The 20,500-nt window shown below is 36.5% G+C and overlaps 3 protein-coding genes across 5 annotated transcripts; 2 read left to right on the top strand and 1 right to left on the bottom strand.

Moving 5' to 3' along the window:
- Positions 1 to 611: 611 nt before the first annotated feature.
- LOC125476501 (putative germin-like protein 2-3) lies at positions 612 to 1,683 on the bottom strand. The gene is made up of 2 exons (XM_048582699.1): positions 1,453 to 1,683; positions 612 to 1,342 (listed from the first exon to the last, which is right to left on the bottom strand). The coding sequence occupies exons 1-2, from the start codon at positions 1,565 to 1,567 to the stop codon at positions 804 to 806; spliced, it is 654 nt and encodes a 217-aa protein (XP_048438656.1). The 5' UTR covers positions 1,568 to 1,683; the 3' UTR covers positions 612 to 803.
- Positions 1,684 to 4,484: 2,801 nt separating this feature from the next.
- LOC103952351 (dihydroceramide fatty acyl 2-hydroxylase FAH1) lies at positions 4,485 to 11,962 on the top strand. Of its 2 annotated transcripts, XM_009363921.3 has the most exons (8): positions 4,485 to 4,501; positions 8,810 to 8,884; positions 9,908 to 9,977; positions 10,311 to 10,403; positions 10,534 to 10,730; positions 10,842 to 10,947; positions 11,287 to 11,433; positions 11,628 to 11,962. In XM_009363921.3, the coding sequence occupies exons 3-8, from the start codon at positions 9,927 to 9,929 to the stop codon at positions 11,745 to 11,747; spliced, it is 714 nt and encodes a 237-aa protein (XP_009362196.1). In that variant the 5' UTR covers positions 4,485 to 4,501; positions 8,810 to 8,884; positions 9,908 to 9,926; the 3' UTR covers positions 11,748 to 11,962. The 2 variants fall into 2 exon arrangements, with proteins under 2 accessions (XP_009362196.1, XP_009362197.1); XM_009363922.3 differs by lacking the exon at positions 4,485 to 4,501 and having other exon boundaries at positions 8,621 to 8,884; positions 9,911 to 9,977.
- Positions 11,963 to 13,360: 1,398 nt separating this feature from the next.
- On the top strand, positions 13,361 to 19,966 carry LOC103952350 (protein NETWORKED 1C-like). 2 transcript variants are annotated; one of them, XM_048582845.1, is made up of 9 exons: positions 13,361 to 13,531; positions 13,630 to 13,685; positions 13,790 to 13,904; positions 14,369 to 15,873; positions 16,524 to 17,881; positions 18,042 to 18,169; positions 18,277 to 18,920; positions 19,056 to 19,168; positions 19,330 to 19,966. In XM_048582845.1, the coding sequence occupies exons 2-7, from the start codon at positions 13,632 to 13,634 to the stop codon at positions 18,555 to 18,557; spliced, it is 3,441 nt and encodes a 1,146-aa protein (XP_048438802.1). In that variant the 5' UTR covers positions 13,361 to 13,531; positions 13,630 to 13,631; the 3' UTR covers positions 18,558 to 18,920; positions 19,056 to 19,168; positions 19,330 to 19,966. The 2 variants fall into 2 exon arrangements, with proteins under 2 accessions (XP_048438802.1, XP_048438801.1); XM_048582844.1 differs by having other exon boundaries at positions 13,603 to 13,685.
- Positions 19,967 to 20,500: the final 534 nt, after the last annotated feature.

Here is a 20,500-nt window from a genome sequence, read left to right as displayed (position 1 = left end):
TATCAGTGACTGAGCTTATTAACTTCACTTGAAATTAACGCTAACGCTATCAGTCGTGTTTGAAGGTAAAGCTCCATCTTGCAGGTTTAACTTCCAAGCACAGGATGCAAGCATGCTGTGGTAGAGTAACTGAAACCGAGTTATTACATAATCTGTTCACTTCTTCGGTTCTTGGAGATGCAGCTACGTTCGAGTCATTTGACAGAGAATCAAAATGCATGGAACAAAGGTTCTAGTAGCTTGATTACTTGTTAGTCAAGGTTGTGGAAAAAAAATTGAGACTATTTGGATTTACTGAATTATTGTTTTAACATTGCCTAAAAAAAAAGAAGCTGAAATGTTAGGTATAGCTGGATTATTGTTTGAGGAAATCATAGTTGGATTATTGCTGTTTTGAAATACAAGCTTAACAAAATTTCTTTCCCCTTTGCCACTAAACTCCATAAGACACTCAGGTTGCCGGGTCAATGTTGCGTTGGCTTCGATCGGAAACCAGAAGAAATTTCACGAATAGGTTATTTTCGGGTGTTTATTTGACTTAATCTTAAAATAAAAATGTTAATCACGAAATTTTGCTTCTTGGAGAGTATTTTCACAAGTTTCAAACGTTTCATTGTTTCACTAGTTCTGCTACTGTAAGAAAATGATATTTTCCACAAAGGGGCACCCAGATACCGAAGAATTTCATATAAAACCATTCGATTTCACGGTGATTTCAGTACAATACTTTTACAAACATGCGAAAATCACAAAATAGACGGAGAGATGATATGAAATATCATAAACTATTTCCATGAAAACATCTAAAATTTCGCTTGAAGATCACGAATTACAGATTTGTCCACCTGGAAAGACTTGGCCAAAACATCCTCAGGAATTGCGGGATTGGATCCAAACACAGCATTTGCAATGGTGTTGAATCCAGGGTTTTGGCTGCTCAAAGAAGAGAGTGAAATGGCCATTCCAGTGCCCACGTTTTTCTGATAGTGAACTAGTCCGACAGGGAACACAAACGCATCACCCTTGTTGAGGACCTTTGATATGAGCTTGTTGTCGGGGTTTGAGGTCACGAAGCCAACATCGAGGCTGCCTTCTAAGACCGTTAAAATTTCAGTGGCACGGGGATGAGTGTGGGGTGGGATGACACCCATTGGTGCGTAGTCAATGCGAGCGAGTGAGATGCCAAGGGTGTTGAGTCCTGGAATTTGAGCCACATTGACTGGGGTAACTTTTCCACCAACAGGGTTTGAGGTGTTGCCTGGGATGTGAAGTCCACTGAAGAAGAAATGCTCAGCTGTTGCTAGCTTGGAGTCCAAGCAAGGTAGCCCATTCACTCTTGTTCCTGTTACAGTTAACAAACCAACATAAAAGTTATAATCATTGTAGATTAAGTAGGAATTAGAAGTACACTTAATGTAATACTGAAAATTAACCGAAAGATTTGACACAAACCTGAGCTAGTTGCATCAGCAACACAGAAATCCTGCAACGGACTAGGCTCGAAAGCAACGACCAGAGAACATGTCATGGCTAGGACAGTAGTCAATAGCAAGATTTGGTTTGCCATCTTTATTTTTCAACTTCTTCAATGGGGGATTATATGTGAAGTTTATTGCATGTGTAAAATAGAAAGGATTGAGAGAGAGGTGAAGGAATAGATGTAGGAAGTTGGTTATTTATAGAGAAAGCAGAAGAACAAACTTAAATTAGAAAACGCCGGCCTTTCAGTATAGATAATGCATTATGTTAAAGCTTATATAACGAGCCAGCATACTGTTAAATTATTTGGGTCCAAGTGGAAGAACGTTAACTTGTAAAATAAACAATAAAAGATCATGAAAAGTAAAATATAATAATAATTAATTGATCAAAGGCATATTTTTCTGTCTGTTTATTGCTCCGGCAGAGGCTGATATGGTCAGACTATCGGTTATATTGCCTTGTTATCTTTGTCCAGACTCCAGATGCAAATTCTGGCCAGTTTCTCCCCAAGACCAAGTCACACTAGTGTGAAATGATGATTGTAAAGGAAAAAAATTTCTTTGATAACTAATAGTGCCGGAAAACAGTTGGAAATCCACTTCAAAATCAATTGGCAATGAAATGAGTAATTCAATTTCTTACAAGTTAGGCAAAGTTTCTTAACCTTCTAACGTGAGGCGATTCTCTACATTCAGACGGTGCCCACCCCTTTCAAAGGCAAATTCAAATAATAACCATCCATTATACTAACAGTGCAATGCTCATCTTTTAACAAATAAGAATGGCATATATAGGCTCTTATTTCTCTTCATTGATCATGAACTTTGAAGGGACATATACACTACCATACGAGAGACAAAAAGCTCATTCACTTCGACAATTGACTAAAAAAAAAAGTCAGACGTATCAAGTGTTACTGTTCTAGGTATGAACTTTTTGCTAGTTCCTTTTGGTGTACGATTGGTGAAATTTATATTAGAAGTGGTTTTGTGCATTGTTATTTATTGCTTATACTCTGCTTGCCTACTTTTTATATCATGGTTTGTGTGTGGTGGCGGATACAAGATTGCAACATTAGGTCGTCCTAAGGCGCTAGTTAAGCGGCGGGCTGGACCTAGCACCTATACTCTTAGATGGTCCTAGGTAGGGGCTTAGGTAGACTAAGTGGATTAAGTGAATTTATTATATATCATACAAATAAAAGTCTGTTTACACTTAAAAAAAAAAAACTATATTTGTATTGAGAATTTAGGTTTATTACTAACATATAACTTACAAAATATCAAAAATTTTGCCTTTTATAATGAATTTTAAAAGAAATAATGGTGTTAAATGTATGGTATAAAAAATATTTGATTGAGTAATACATCATCCATTTGTTAATTAAAATGCTAAGTAAAACAACTTGATTGGGCAACAATAACAAAAAAATACAACAACAAATTAAACCCTCAAATTTATCTGTATATATTCAGGGGCCAATCTTAGTGCAAAATCTCTCCAGTTACATGGTTCGGTTAAACATAATTTGAGTGGCTGGATCCATTTATAACTTATATTATTGTTAAATCGTGATTAATACTGAGAAGTATCAATCCTTATAGGCTTGTTTAGGATTAGTTTGGTATTTGTGTGAGCTTTTTAAAAAACTAATTCTGTTGTACTGTGAGAATAAACAACTGTAAAATAAAGTTGTTGAGTGTTTGGTAAACTTATTTTTGTAAAAGTTCTTTCAACAAAAAAATTAGTATACGAGTGTTTGGTAAACTTTTATAAAAATTGCTGTGAATATGTTAAATGACTAAAAATGATATGGTATGTAATGTGATATAATAATTGTCAAAGAGAATAGCAGGGGCAAATATTGTAATTTTAAAAAATAATAAATAAATTAAAAAATAAACACTTTTTTTAGAAGTATGGTAGACTCTGCTTCTACTTTTCTACTGTTGTTGACAACGTTTTTTAATATAACACCTTTTTTTTGTATGTTTTACCAAACTCATTCTCCGTGTTCCTCTTTATCTGAAATTAGATCATTCTTCTTGGTTCAAAACTTTTGTTGCATAACATCTACAAGCCATGGTGGATTTCTCTCTTTCACCACCTGCTTAGACCGTTGGATGATCTTTGGACCTCCTGATGTAATTTCAATAGGCTAGTTGGGTACTTGTTTTGAATATTTAAAAAAAATTGAGACCAATTTGGAATGAGATGAAAAGATTGTGGGGGGTTTTTAGGTATTTAATCCTTAAACAAACTTAATGAATTAAAATGTGTATAATAATAAATTTTAAATTTAATGTGGAGACATTAAATATTAAAACACAAAATAATGTGAATTTGAATTAAGTACACATTAAAGGACTAAAATCAATATGTAATTTAACACCAGATTTTTGTTAAATTTTAATCTTCTTCAAGAATTAAAGTTTAAAAACCCCTTAAAAATAAAAACTGAAAAATGAAAAAGGAATGATTATCAAACCACGCTAGGGTATCACAAGAAAACTAAACAGATAATGCATGGTTCACGCCACGTATGATATAAAACTAATTATAATTAAATTTTATTTATGCAGTCATTGGTGATTAATAACAATCCATGTGGTCCGTGATGAATCACTGAATTGCAATGAGGGGTTCTGGCTGCAGTTAGCAATTCTTATCAACTTTTCAACTTTCTTAATGACAAATCTGCAGATATGAAGCCAACATTTTTATATATATGGATAAGGGAGCAAGACATTTCTTAATCAGCTGAAAAGGTTGGCTAGTAGCTTAATTTAGCTATTCCGTGAGCATATACATGGAGAGGGGTGCAAGACATTTCTTAGTCAGCTCAAAACTTGGCTAGTGGGCTAATATTATCTAGGATCCGTGAGTTTATGTATATATGGAGAGAGATGAATTACATATCTTAATAATGGGCTCAAAAAGGTCATCAAGTGAGAAGCAAATTGCGTTAGAGGTAGAGTACGTACTGATCTTCATGGATTAGAGAGAGAGAGAGAGAGAGAGAGTGATTAAGATGTGTTTTATTGGGTATATACCTGTAGAGGGATCTGAGGTGATACTATCGCGAATACTATTCTAGTATAAAGGTAGGCTCTTATCAAACTACGCTGGTTTCGGTTTTATTTCTCGATTACTCATTTCATATGGCGAACATTTGTGTCACTCTCTCTTAGAAACATTAGGTACATGATGAGAGAAGAAATGAGAGAAGAAAAAGAATAGGAAAGAAAAATCAACAGCATTAATATGAATATAGTGTAATTACGGGACATGGTAGTATTCTTTCCTATATATTTACTTCTGGTTTTGATTTGATTTGATTTGATTTTATTGTGACTCCAGTTACATAAGAAGGTACAAAGATGGTAGATGACTACTCTTTTACTGTGGACTTGAATAAGCCTATTGTCTTCCAGGTTACATATCTATTTACTCTTTGCTTTAATTTGCACGGATTTTTTCTTATAGTGTTAACACTCCTTCTACTTGTTTTTCCTATTTGCTTCTGGTTTTAAATGGTTTTGGTACCGTTGTTTATCACATAATTTAACTTCTTACAGCGTTTTGGAACCAATTTTACAGGTTGACCATCTTGGGGAAGCTTACCATGAATGGGTTCATCAACCTATTGTTGACAAGGAAAGCCCCAGATTCTTTGCAAATGACTTTTTTGAGGTGTTAATTTAATCAAGATCATATAATATGGACTTTAATCTTGCAATTATTCCTTTATTTTATCAAGTTTTAGAATGCAAATCTTGGTACAACTTCTCAACTAAATATCATCAACCTGAAATTAACAGCTCTTGACCCGCACAGCATGGTGAGTGGTTCCAGTTGTTTGGCTGCCTGTAGCATCCTGGTTTATTTCCATGTCTTCTCGAATGGGGCTCGCTGATCATCCCGATCAGCTTGTTTTAACTGTGGTTAGTGGCATCTTTGTTTGGACCTTGGTGGAGTATATCCTTCATCGCTCCCTTTTCCACATGAAAACAAGAAGCTACTGGTTGGTCTTTGTATCCCTCTCCCTTCATTCATCCAAGCGATCAACATAATAAAACTATTTGTACGATATTAAGTGACTGTATATTTAAACTTATTACAAACTCTTTAATAGGCTTATTCATTCAAATTAAGGCAAAACGGAACTAATTACTGCTAAGAGGCTTGCTGGCTGGCTCTGACATGGATTAATAATTTCTTGCTACTATTGCAACAATAACTAGTAATTCTACCACCCTTGTTGCTATATCATATGTTTCTCATCCCCTGATACGTTGTTCCTATCGCACACTGTAAATTGTAAAAAGGGAAGGGCCATCTCGTTGCCTATGTAATGGACCCTTGCCCGCTATTTAGGCTCATTTTGGTATACAGCGGTTTCTTTGAACAGTATTACTTGGTGTATAATGTAAAGAACTCTTTATTATAAGTTGTCTTTGGTTATTATGGAAAATACCTTCATCCACTCTATGGGTGAACTATTTACAACTAATTTTTTGAACCGTGTAAATTTTACATATGGAACTGTTCATTCTTTTAATTCTCATTTAAATATCACATTGACATAAAATAGATTTTGATACTTCTGTGGAAATACCAGACAAAATCATAAAAAGATATCGAGAGAAGGGGGGGGGTTGGTAAAGTCTAAACCCCTATCAGAGAAACTCTTAAATTTTGTCGATATTTCTGACCTACCGGTTTGGATGAATATTCAAACAATAGGTGGTTTGAATAATAAACTATATGGCACCACAAGTGCCCTTATCTCCTGCAAATGTATATATGCGTTAGGTATATAAGATCACAACTCACAAGTACTATAATACTCTGCATGAAATTCAATTCTAGTTTTGTAATGTGAATTGTTTTCTAAGGATAAAGCAACGAACGTGGATGGTAAATGACCTTGGTTGGTTAATCCATTAAATGGGCGGTACATGGCTCATGTCATATTATATATATCTCCATCTATGATATAAATGGTGCATTTGTCGCACAAAGCTTAATAGTGTCGCATTGGAGTTTAAGGGACGATAAATTCGTCGCGCAAAGGTCGTGAAAACAGACTTTGCATGACATAAAATATGATTCGTCACACAATACTGAACTTGCAAGAAGAAATGGAAGTCGTCGCACATAACTTAGGGGACGAAACCACTTTATCACGTGTAAGTTGACGCAACAAAGTTTTCTCGACGTGATACACTACATGGGACGCTTGACATTCATGGCCAAGAAGTTTGCACAACGAACATATATATGTGACGGATTTATACGTTCATCGCGCTAACTGCTTTTGCCATGAAGTTTTGTCGCACAAATGGTATTTCTACTAGTGTGGGTTTGTTTAGAAACAGTGGATAGCGACTTCCATCGTTGACAAACATCCATTTATGTGGGTTGATAGTTAGTGGCTAGTTGGCCAATTGCAGCTTTATATATTGAGAGGGGAGCAAGGCAACATTACTTAATCAGATAAAACTAAGGTTGTGCCTTGTAAGATGGTCGATTAGTGTTATAGTACCGTCGAATTGAACAGGCCTCGTCTTTCTGACGATCTCATTGCTCTTTTCATTATGCACGGATTCAGATTTAGTTATTTTCACCAAGACAACATATGCAAATTAAAGGCCTCTTCACTTGGCATATAAATGTAAGAATCTTAATAACCGCACTAATTTAAAAGATAAGCTGTAATCTTGGTACCATATTCATCTCTCATTTATCTGGATTGAAAGTTAAAGGGAAACTAACTTTTACAGGTTGGCCATCTTGGAGAAGCGTACAATGTATGGGTTCACCAACCTATTGTTAGCAAGAAAATTTCAATTGTTCAAAACAAACTGAACTGCAATGAGTTTTTGTAAACTCACCTAAATTGAATCGCAATGACATTACATAAATTTGTTAGCGGAGACATATATTACTAGACTAAATAATGTGGCGATAACGTTAAAATGATCTATGTTAGAAGAGATTTATGACATGTTTGTTTACTTGAAATAATTAAACGAAAAGTATGTGGTAAAACAGTCCTGTATATTTTTTATATTTAGTATGTGTTATATAGTACAAAGGAAAGTTAGGAATAAAAACAATTCCACTACTCATCATTTGAGACGTCATGATCTAAATAATTCATTTAACCCATTTGTTGAAAGTATAAGTAAATATGTCTTAAATTTGAATATTGATGCAATCAAATAAAAAATTATTTATATTTCCTTTTTAATGGAATTTTTTTTGTACAACATCGTATTCATTCTTTTCATTCAAACCTGGAAGCGAAGAGAGATTTGAGTTAAACCATACAATAAGTATGTTATAACTATATACTGAACTTGTCAGCTACACGAATTGAACTTGAGATCTCCTACTATAGAGAAAATTAGCATTATATAATATTGTTAATAAAGCTTTAGTTCTTGCAAATAAATGTGGTCGTTAAAACTTCGTGAGAGCAATTTACATTATATGACCATCATCATGACAACCTATGTTAATGAGACAACATATCATTATATTATTAGTACGAGACGTTATTGTAGTGATGCACCCTGCCAACATCGAAAACCCTCCCTATATTCATCATATGATGAGCAAAGAGAATCTTTGATCCCATTTGAGAGAAGATGATAGACATTTTTTTTTTTATAAACAAAAAAAATGTGGGAAGTTTTGGGTTTGATGTTCCGAGCTGATAAGTCTGTTTGAATGTGATCATAAATAAGGTGAAATTTCCCATAACATCTTCGAACGCAGAAGGGATGGATAACCGTGACTTAACATAATTTTTTTTTTTTTTTTTTTTTTTTTGGAAAAAGACGATGGACATGTGACTTAACATAAGTTAACCAAAACAGTTGGCGCCGATTGGCAGTTCATGCAAATCAATGGGAATGATTGCCCTTCTCCCACAAAAATATCTCATGTGCCCAAAATGCCCGAAAAGCCGCAACCAAATTCCCCTAATTAACGAAGTTACCATAGCGGGACCCACAAGTCTGTTTTTTACCCCCACACTCCGCTGTAAAAAGAAAGTTGTTTAACACAAACTTGAAACAGTGCCAGACTGGCCACACAGTTAGAAACTTGGAATCCAACGTGAGGATCGCTGGCTGATTGTCTGATGCCCGTATAAAACCGACGGCCCAGATCTTCCCATCTCGTAAAATCATCCGTTATCGTTCGACTTGAATTCCACAAACACGGAGAGAGAGACTCAGATTTTCCTCTGCCACTGCACCACTTGACCCTCGACGCTGAAACCTCTTCTGGTGGTGGTGCGGGCGGTTCACATTCTAGAGAGAGAGAGTAACGGAAGGGTGTTCGTGTTCTGTTGTTCTCTTCCATTGGATCCGACCCGGGTTCTCAATAGGTTAGCCATTTGCTCTCCCTCGTCTGATTTTTTATTTTTATTTTTTTTGGTGTGGTTTTTGTGCGATTTGTAGATCTGGGTCTGTTTGTTTTTCGTGTTTTGGTTTGGAAAATTGTGGCTTTTGGGGTTTGATTTGTGGGTTTTGAATTTGGGTTGGATACGTGCATTGTGCGTTTTCTTTTTCTTGTCGAACGGTGTGATTTGTTTTGATTTTATGATGCCAAATGCTGTTTGGTTGGTGAGAAATTCTGAGAAAAGGGGGAAGAAATCATGGGGTTTGAGACTAAAGCATTAGTCTTGACTACTCTTGAGACTGTATGATATTGTGTGGGGCCGTTTTTTTCAGAGTGAGATTATCTGGGGTTGATCTGTTTGGTAGCTGGGAAAGTAGAGGGAAAGGGGAAAGCTAATAAATTTTTTGTCTTTAAGAAAACAAAAGATGGATCTCTTGTGAATTGATTAATTGCGAACGAGCATCTGTGTGGAAATTTCTTTCATGCATTATGTTCTGGATACCCTGGCTCGCTTTGTTGTCAAGATTCATCGTTTTTTCTCATGGATGCATGTTGAAATTGATTTGAAGAAAATTCGAGGTTTAGATAATAGTGCGAATGAGTCTAATAAAATCCTAACTATCAAATGTCGCGATTTACATCAATTCGGCATTAAATCCATTTTTGTTGGTGATGCTTGTTACTGCTTCACCTGATAAGTTTAACTTTTGATAATTATAGAAGAAAGATTTGTGGCCTATAGGCCGGTATTAATCGGTTTCACCTATTAGTTTGAGGAAGTTAAAGAGAACTATCCTTTAACTTGTCATTGTCAGTAAGACTCAGTCCGTAAGATTAAACTAGAGATGATATTATAATCAGATATGGTATCATATACCAACCCATCACATATTACAATTTTTTTATTAATATCTGAATCCTTACGTAGCTGTCATTAGATCTTTTTGGTTCTCGCCCCTTATAGATCCGCATCATTGAACTTAATGTATTAGTTTTGATGTTTCTCCAGCAGTGTTATACGTAACAAGATGGTTGCGCAGGACTTCCAAGTTGATTTGAATAAAGCCCTCGTGTTTCAGGTAAGGCTCCCACTGTTTTTGTTTTTTATTCTTTTATGTGAGCCAATTATGTGCGCTAGATCGCTCCATTTGGATCCGAGGCTCTAAACATTTCATATTTTGTGAAGCTTTCTTGACCCACTCTGAAGATCTTCAGTCTCTTTGCTTGGGGCATTTGCTGCTTGTATTTGGCACCTTCGTTTCTTTCTCTGAAAGTTCATAACATGCATTAAGTTTCTCTTTATAATTTTTTACTTATTTATAAATCTTTGATCTTGCTGCCTGTCTCACTTTATTGTGTTTGATGATTCCTGTTGAACTTTATTTTAACTTTTAGCCTTTACAATCTCACAGGTTGGCCATCTTGGAGAAGCATACCAAGAGTGGGTTCACCAGCCGATTGTTAGCAAGGAAGGCCCTCGATTTTTTGAAAGTGAATTTTGGGAGGTACTGCCTCCTCTTGTTAATCCATTACAATTTAGTTTTCATATACTCTTATGGTTGCACAATGCACATGCGCCTAGATTGTGTGACTTTGCAGAGCTCCACTTCTGACTCTATTTTCTACTTGAAACAGTTCTTAACCCGCACTGTGTGGTGGGCAGTTCCTGTCATATGGCTACCAGTTGTGTTTTATGCCATCTCAGTGTCCGTACGGATGGGTCATACATTCCCTGAAGTTGCTCTGACAGTTGTTGCTGGGATTTTTGTCTGGACATTGATGGAATACACGTTGCACCGCTTTCTTTTCCACATTGAAACAAAGAGCTACTGGTTTGTTTCTTACAACTCTTTCTCCCCCTGTTTATGTTCTTGTTTACGTATATACCATATTGTTTGAATTTCTCTGAGACTAATGCACTTGTTTTGCTGAAACTGCTTCAGGGGGAACACTTTACATTATCTTCTTCACGGCTGCCACCATAAGCACCCAATGGATGGCCTGCGACTTGTTTTCCCTCCTGCTGCGACAGCTATTTTATGCATTCCAGTATGTCTATTCTTCCATGTCCCTTCTTGTCCTGCCATGTTGTCATTACGTTTTGTTTAAGAATACTGTGGTTAATGATTATTCTGAAGGGTTAAATTACTTAATTTTGTAATGGAAAGCAAAATTACATGTCATAGGGCCATGACACATTGCATTGAATTTGATTAGATAGGATAGCTGAGTTACTGTTCTGGGTATTAAGATTGCATAATTGTCATCTTGAGGTTTACTTAGACGGACCCTAACATAATTACTATTGCATAAATTTGTCAAGGATCGTTTTATATGAAAAGAAAAAAGTTCATTACCAATCGTAACTCTACTGTCATTTGTTGCCAGTTCTGGAACTTGGTGAAGCTGATGTCTTCTCCTACTTTTGCTCCTGCTTTGTTTGGAGGCGGTTTATTGGGCTATGTGATGTATGATTGCACCCATTACTATCTTCATCACGGTCAGCCAACAAGTGAGGTACCCCGAAATCTGAAGGTAAAGATCGGTACACCTTTCATCCCTTGCAGGAATTTTACCCATTTAGACCTAATCCTCTGTTTGCGTTATGATCATCATAAGAAATTACAAATCTTTTACGCTAGAGCATCTGAAAAAACAGCAGAAAGTTTCTGCATTCGGGAACTAGTCATTGCTGACGAGAATAACATGGGTTTTGTTTGTTTTTGCAGAGATACCACCTGAATCATCACTTCAGGATCCAAGATAAGGGCTTCGGAATAACTTCAAGCCTATGGGACAGGGTGTTCGGAACACTTCCACAACCGAAAGCAGCCAAGAAAGTTTGTTAGGATAAGCAAGTGAAGGGGAATTTCGACATTAATCTTGTTTATTTTTGCTGTCTCCTAAATTTGTTGTACGCATGATTTATTTACGTCTTCGGGGTGGCATGGCATGTGGATGGAGGTGTCAATTTTGGTGGTGCTGTCTTGTATAAATTAACATGGATTATTGTCCCCGGATTCATTGCTTGATTTATGGAAGGAGACTTTCTCCTTGTTGTCTATGTTGCCTTGGCTCTCAAGCTATCATCTTGCATGTTTTCGAAGTGGACTTTTTCAAAGTTTGCAATCAATTCCATAGTATTATTCTACGTCGTTTGTTGACTTTAGCGATAGCATTGAGATCGTCAATTGTATGGTCCCAACTTAAAAGATAATATGCCCTACAATCGAGAATATACTCTTGTGTGTTTACTACATTCATGATTATTGATAAAAAAAAAATTTATGTCATGACATAAGTCATCTTCTATGATGCTGGAAGGAGGGGATACCCGTGGTTTGGCACCAGCTATCCCCCTTTAAAAAAAATTGGCATTGCTTTCAAATTTGCAGCAAAGTCGAGAGTGTCAATTCTTGTAGAATTTTGGCATCACCTTGAGCCATATTTTTTTTTTTCATAAAAACAATCCACCTAAAAATTTTGATATCTTCTTAAAAGCTGCTCTTATTCTCTATTTATGCTAAGTAAACGTGCCGTTAAGTGTCTCAATTACAATAACGAAAATAAACTTCGAAATGTATACTAGAAATTTTTTTTTTTTTACTGAAAGGACAATACGTGGGTCTTGACCACTCGAGGAAATTCAGGAGTTACAGCATGGAACATGGCGCGTCCCTGGTCTTCACCAGCCAACGCTCATTTCCATACATAATGATATGAACCAATAATACTGCAACATTTGTCCACCCAATTTTGAAATGTCTCCACTAAGTCCATCCCATATTGGGCTGGGCTGATTGCTGGTTTGAAATGGACTTGGATTTGATTTCGGGCTGATACCAGAATGAAGTCTGGTGGGGTTTTCTTTAAATTTTGAACTTACGCTTTCAGCGATCCACACATACAATGAGAATATTATTATTTTTTAAATAAATGATATTATTTACACTAAGAAAATAGAATAGATTTAGTCCCACAATATACAAGTATAATATGATTCAAATTCATCTTTAAAAGAATTGAACTTTAAGACCTTTTATTTACAAATTAAGAAATATTACTAAATTGTAGCACTAAATAACAAATAAATTACAAAAAAAGAAAAAAAAAAAACAAATACGTGTTTCTTTGGACCTCCAAGACATATTGTTTAATTTTAGAGAATTTTAACGAAAAACTCTGGTACTGTTCATTTTAACGAAAAATCACAATTTTACACTAAAAGATTAATCATGATACTATTCATTTTACCCTTTATTTTGTCATTTTCATTAAAATTTAAAGCTTTCAAATTTTTTCCATTAATTTTCCTTTAATTTTATCCAGTAATTCTGTTTGATTTATTTAATTTGTGAAAACTACTAAAAAAAAAAAAAAAGGAAAATCTCGGCGGTTGAAGGATCCGATTAGGAACCGGATTTACCGACCCAAAACCATTAGGGTTGCTCTCTCTCACTGCCAGTATTTCAAAAGTGAGTTGCGAAAACTAGTAACATAGGCGGTTGCGTTCTCTTATTCAGATTCTCGCTCTTGTTTGTATTGAGAGATTCATCAACGATTTGGGGCTTTAGGGTTTTTGCTGCTTGTTAATGAGCCACCTCAACTCCTTCATCCCACTGCAATAGAACCAGTACGACTCTCTCTCTCTCTCTCTCTCTCTCTCTCTCTCAATTCGTTAACTTTTCCCTCTCATTTCGAAAGCTTTTTGCTTTGTCGACATGATTGCAGCAATGGCGGCAGACGTGCCAGTGAATCCCCAGGTGGTCAATTCGTGCTGTGCTACGGTAAAGATTCAAAGTTTCAAATTTTTATTTAGTTTTCAATTTTTTGAATTTATTAAAGTGGTATTCGATTTCATTGTTCACTCAATTTTATGCTTGCTATGCAGTGGAAACAGAAGTGCTCGAAGCTCGAAAAGGGACGGAATGCACTGCGGGAAGCTGTGCACTTACTTCAACAGGAGGTTGAAAGAGCTCAAGCCGAGAATTCCAATCTCAAGAAAGGTAAATTTTTTAGGATCCTTGAGACATTAAAAATTTAGTATTGTTAACTAAGCTGTTGAAATGTTAGTACTTTCTTAACCTGGGTCACTTGGATTGTGGATTCGATAACGAATTTCACGACTGAGGCTCCTTTCGAATAGATGTAAATTGGGTACCTGTTTGGTTTATGTCGAAAAGTTTTAAGTTTAGTTAGTTGTCAAAGCAGTTTATGCTTTTTGGAGTTCCCTACCTGTTACAATTTATGCTCTAGTGTTATTAGTTTACTTGTTACATTTGTATGTTTCATGTTAAACACTATGGTTCTTTCTGTGTCGAAATGTAGAACCAGATGCAAAACTAGGTTACTTAAATGAACTCTTAGTCAATATGAAATGTTAGTTTGTATATAGTTATGATAGAGAGTGGTGATAACTTTTCCAAGTGACTAACCTCCTTTTCTTGCTTTTGTAACTCTGTACTTGCAGCACTCGAGGAAGAACAAGCACGGGCAGATATTGAGAAAGAGGAGAAAGAGAAAGCATCTGTTGCTAGGTTATCTTTGGAGAATGAAATTTCTAGGTTGAAATCTGAGATTTCCGTAAAGCCGAGAGGAAATGTAGATGCCCAATATAAAGGTGAAATAAACCTTCTCAAAGCACAAGTTTCTGACCGGGACAAGGAAATTAATCAGCTCAAGGATCTTATTGAGAGAGAGAAGAAAAGGGAAGACTCAGCACGTAAGAATGCCAATGTTGAGAAAGAGGAGAAAGTAAAAGAATCTGCTGCTAGGGCATCTCTGGAGAACGAAATTTCTGAGTTGAAATCTGAGATATATTCTCTAAAGCAGAGAGGAAATGCAGACGGTCAAGATGAAAGTGAAGTAAACCTGCTTAAAGCTCAAATTGATGACTATGAAAAGAAAATTAATCATCTCAAGGAGCTTATCGAGAGAGAGAAGAAAAGGGCAGACTCGGCAAGTAAGAATGTAGAAGTGGAGAAGAAGAAAGCTTCCGAAGCACGAAAATCTGCTAAAGCTGAAAAAAGTAAGACTGATGACGAAAGGAAGCGTGCCAATATTGAAAGAGAGAAGGCTGAGAATTATGGGCTTCAGTTGGAGGTACTGAAGAAAGAAGCTCATAAAGTGAATTCTGATTTGGCTTCTGAGACATTGAAGCTTGTTGAGGCAAACAAGAAGCTCGAGGGAGAAAAACAGAAGGTGGTCAAGGAGAGAGAGATTGCAAATTCAGAGAAGGCCAAGGCTGATGAGCAAAGGAAGTTTGCTGAAGCCAATAGGAAGATGACTATGGAAGAAAAATATCGTGCTGAATGTTTATCTATGGAACTGGTAGAGAGTAGGAAAAGGGTTGATGAGTTACAGAAAGAGATAAATGAAATTAGGCCCTTAAAAGAATTGGCTGAGGCTCCAAACGCACAATCTTTTAACAATAGAAGTGGTGTAGCTTTCCAAGAGAGTAAATCAGATGAATTGAAATTGGTTTTGAAGCATCCAAATTTGGAGGAACTGAACAAAAGGTATGAAATTGGAAAACAGAAGGTAATCAAGGAAAAAAAACAGGCAGAATCAGAGAGGGTGAAAGCTGAAAAGCAGAAAAAGCTTGTGGAAGTGAATCAGAAGAAGGCGTTGGAAGAAAAATCTCGTGCTGATCATCTGTCTAGACAGTTGGATGACGCTAAGAAGAAGATTGAGGAATTATCCTCCAGAAAATTAATTGATGCATCTGCCGTTGAACTTCGGAAAGATAAGGTTGCTGAAAGTGCGATAGTGAAACACTTGAAGAAACAACTCAAGTTTGAGAAAAAGCAAAGAAATCATGCTAATGAAGTGGTCAAGCTGGAAAGAAGTCGGAATAGTATCTTGCAACAGGAACTAGGTCGCTTGGAAGTGGAGTTTAATCAATTTTCACAGCGCCTGGGTATGCTAAATAAGGCTTTTTCTCATAGTGCTGAACGTACAGATGACCTAAAAAAGGTTCGTTTTTCTCAGTCTAATCTCTATTGCTACCTATATTTCAATTTGATTTTCTAGATAATAACTTAGTATTGTTAGCTTTTATGATATTGGTTAGGAATCTAAACTTGGAGCATTACATGCGTGTTTTAGCATTTGATACGGCTACTGTTGATTTATTTTCTTTTTTCAGGCGTGGTTGATGACAATTGAACCTTATTCATCTGATGGCTTTTAGTGTTGTAATCTGGTGGGTAGAGCATAAGTGTGCTCATTATTCTACTTTGATGCTTGGAAAGTTCTAGAATAATACCAGAATAACACTAATATGGTTTAAACTTCAAAATAGGTGTCTTAAGTTGGTAAGGCATTTGTTGGAACTCCTCCCTCCAGCCTTGAAACATTTCTCTACCTATTGTACTAGTCTAGTTGTAGTTTTGTGTCAAATAGTCGTGTGTCCTTGTACATGTGACTTACGCCAGTTAGCCTTTCAAATATTTAGTTTTGCTTCTAATGCATGGATTTTGATTGAATATTTATGTGGATGCCTTGTCTTTAATAAGCACCAATTTTCTTTCTTGGCTTTTACATTATTTACCCCAATGTTATCAGTAATTTCACAACATTGTAGTCTTATTCTATTTACTGAAATGGGATTGTGCAATTTGTAGATGAACCTTCAAAGTGGAGTTAAGCGTCTCAAGCCTGGCTGCCCAATTTTGGATGCAAGAGAAGCCACACAACATACCGCACCGTTTCTTCTTTTATCTGGAGGAAACTGCATTGATTCTATTTCAGGTATTGATTCTATATTGGAGTCTCCAGTCAGAGGCTCTAACCGAAAAATGTTACAGAGTTCTGCAATACATTCCAGTAGGGAATCTTTTTCTGATAGACAGTTGGTGGGCTCACAGGAAAAATTGGTTGAGGAGAATGTGCAACCAACAATATCCAACTTATCTGCTGAGGTTACCAAAATAAATTGCAATGAAAATGCTGCTGTGGTTGCCGAAAACAGTGTCAGAAGTCCTTATAGAACTGATGGGGTTGGAAAAGTTAATGAGCATAGCAGGAAAAGAAAGAGGATACTTCACGCAGTTGAATCAATTGAGGATTTATATACAGAGGGTAAGAAGTTGCACCTGCGGATAGAGGAAAACCTTTCTGTCTTGCATTGTTTGTTGAACAAGCAAATGGAAAAACATTATGACGAAGGGATATATCTGCTTCCTAGTCTGCAGGGTAATGCAATGCACGGAAAGCAATATGAAAAGGGAAATGAAGGTATCGAAGATAAACTGGCAAGGCAGAAGTATGCTGACAGTGATGAGCAAAAGATGGCCAATAAATTTGAAAACGAAGTCTTTGGATATGCAAATATCTACAGACAAGTTCCATCAAATGCTAATGAGCTGATAGGGGTTGCTCCAGCAAGCAGAGAAGCTGCTACAAGTGATTTTGAAACTTTGGCAAGTTTTGATGAAGTAACTGATGGGAACTACCTGAAACTGTTAGAATTGGACAATGCTTCTGATGAGAAATGCTACAGGATGGCAATGGAAATGCCACTGTCTCCTACACTTCCCGAGATTGAGGTTCAAGGTCTTGAAGCATCCGGTGCAGATAATCTTAAACCTTCATCAAGGGAATCCTACTGTGAAGGATCGACAAGTAAAGAAGAAAAACAATCACCCTCTTATGGAGTTGAAGTTGATGCTGTTGACATACTAGGGAAGAGCGGGGATGTTTTTGGTAGTTCTGTTACAACGACAAAAGCTTGTGATCTCAAGGACTCTGGTACCCAACTGATGTCTGATGCTCCGCTTGCAAGAAATGTGGAGGCTGTGTTCCCCCTTGGAAGTGAACTTGGATATCTGGTGTTATCTAATTTTAAGGACAGTAGCAGCATTTCGAGGATATGTTTTGCCTTCAGAGCTTGTATCACACGGTACCCTTTAATTACTCACACAGATTGGAGGGTGCAAGAAATTTTGCTTGCTCTCAAGACTGAAGAAAAACTATCTCCCAAGTAAATACTCTCTCTTTCTCTCTCTCTGTTTTTCAGTCCTTATATTGATCTAATCTTGTTTTGTTTTCGAACTGCGAATTGGTTTAGATAATGTGGTCTTGTGCTTAGTATACTAGTGGATATATGTGCTAATTGGTTTATTTTTGGTGAGCCTGTATAGGGAAAAGGTTTGCGTATTCTTTTCATTGTTGCTGCTTAACTTCTCTACTGCCGCTCTGATCAAATTTGAGAGCTTGAATTGGACGTCAAACCCCTGCTTGGATTCTTATGTTCGACACATGTGCTCAGGTTTGTTGTTTTTTTCCTTGCTCATGCCATGTCATAATTTAGAGAAACATTATTGCTTTCATCCTCCATTTTGTTCATAAACTTATTGTTTTATTCCATTTGTGCAGTGATGTCTGATTGGGAGGGGAGAAGCATATTTGCAGAATTTGGTAGTTTGGAGGAATCACTTAGTGTCATGGAGGATTCCCTAATAAATGGAAGATTTGTGGTGTGTAAGGATTATTCTTCAGAGACCTTGGTTGATGGGGTTCATATATCCTCTCAACCAGCATCAGCCGATGAGTTGATAGCAGGGAGCATTGTTTTAGCATCAATATGTGCAGCACTTGACCACACTGGTTTTATTTGCGAAATGTCCTACAATATTTTGCAGATTGGCAGGCTCTAATCATTCATTGGTTCTGAGTATCCTGCATGTTTTTGCTTACCTGGGTGGAGAGAAGTTTCTTAACTTTGGCAATTCCAATTTAGTGATTATCATGAAATCTATAGTTACACATCTCGAGGGAGTAAGCTCATCAGATACTGCTAGTTGTTTTATTCCATCTGTGAGCAACTCTCGAATTATGTTCAGGTCCATGTGTCAAATGCCCATTTTCTGAGGATTCTGTCTCTGTAGACTGCTGCTACATCATTGCTTTTAGAAAGGCTCCAAATGAATGCTTCTATTCAACCAAACACTTCTACCAGTTTCATGCTTTGCGAGCTCAGCGACCTCCTATCATTGGTGGAGTTGGTTGCAAGCATCATGGTATGTTTTAATCCCTTATGAGTTTAGAATTTTCTCAACTCGCCGTTGTCTTTTCAATTTTGATAATTTATTTGTTCAGATGGTTATCAGGTACTAATTTTTGGACTTGCCACTTGTTTTTCTTTTTGAATGCAGAGTTGGGAATGGACAAGTGCTAATGTTATCCCTCGGCTATTGAAAGTTATGGAATCATGCATGGCTGAGAATGTGATTGCTGGAATTGTTATTCTCCTTGGTCAGCTTGGGAGGTATGCCTTTGATTAATTTGCCTTGCATTTATTTATTTATTTTTTGTTTTTTTTGCTGGAATTATTATTTCTTTACTTTCTTCTAATCTTTATATTAGGCCGAATGTCATAATGCTACTTGTGCCAGGACTTGAGTTTAACGATTCATTACTCAATTTCAGGATCGGAGTTAATGCCCTTGGATATGGAGATAAGGAAGTTGAATTCTTGAGGGGGGAATTATCTGCATTTTTATGTAGGGACTCTGCAACGAGTGTCGGCCTTCCTACTCAAATTGCCACTGTCACGGCATTGTTGGGGCTTCTCTCTTCTGATTTCAAAACAATTATTCAGAATAATGCAAACTCTGCAGCCATTGGAAGTCGGTTTGGTCATGCTGAGTCTATAAGAAAGTGGTTTTCTTTGCTGCCGAAGAAGCAACAAGATTTTTCATTCGGCCTTCTGCAAACAGCGGGTATGGAACCTGAGCCTGTGATACCGTGTTGCGAAACTTGATGTGGTTGCAAGGGTTCCCTGATGTGTTGTTGAAATGTACACGCAAATTTTTGAAAGGTTCGTTTAAATTTTCATCTTCTCGTTGGGGAGAATTGAGATTAATCAGGAGTAGGAAATTTTGTTGATTTCCACCACCGAGTAGGGTGGAGAAATTGAGGATTCAGAGTCATCCAACGTGAATGCGTTTTTGTTATTTTCACGGAAGAACTTAGCAAGTTTCTGAGCCAGTTAGTGTGATGGAATGAATGTAAATTTTGTTTTGAAACCGTTGCATCAGATGAGTAAATTTTTGTTGAGCTTTAACCTTTCCGGCAAATATATTACCTAAATTCTTGATCAACTTACAATGTTGTTCTGCGCAGAGTGAAACTTAATAGCCACATCTTAAAATACAGAAGAGAACAAATCAAAAATGTCTTTGGACAAAAGGACAATTTTAACAATTTGAAGTGAAGAGGTAACATGGTAACCAATTCCCAACACATGGATTATTATGCCATGCAGTGGGTATTTTCAGTACGACGCAATAGTTTTAGTTACAAAACTTAATTATACGAAGTACTTTGGAAATTATTTAATAACGAAAAAATTTGCAAATATTTTATAATGTTTCAGCGCACGACATGTATATGATGAATAACAGACTAAAAGTGTGGTCAAGTATCCAATGGTCATGTTTCAGCGTACGACATGCACATGATTGTTTCACTTGTACATACGAGAAAACCTGAAAAATTTATATTTTAGGAGTTTGCTTGGTAAAGGAAAAGGAAAAAGGAAGAAAACCACTTTGTTAGGGTTTTTTTTATCAAAATTGATCACCAAAACAAGGTAGCC

The sequence above is a fragment of a genome, unplaced genomic scaffold (genome assembly GCF_019419815.1).
Source record: "Pyrus x bretschneideri cultivar Hongxiangsu unplaced genomic scaffold, Pyrus_bretschneideri_v1 Contig19, whole genome shotgun sequence".
Classification (NCBI taxonomy): domain Eukaryota; kingdom Viridiplantae; phylum Streptophyta; class Magnoliopsida; order Rosales; family Rosaceae; genus Pyrus; species Pyrus x bretschneideri.
Note: the sequence above shows the minus strand (reverse complement) of the source record. Positions and strands in the feature narration are given on the sequence as shown.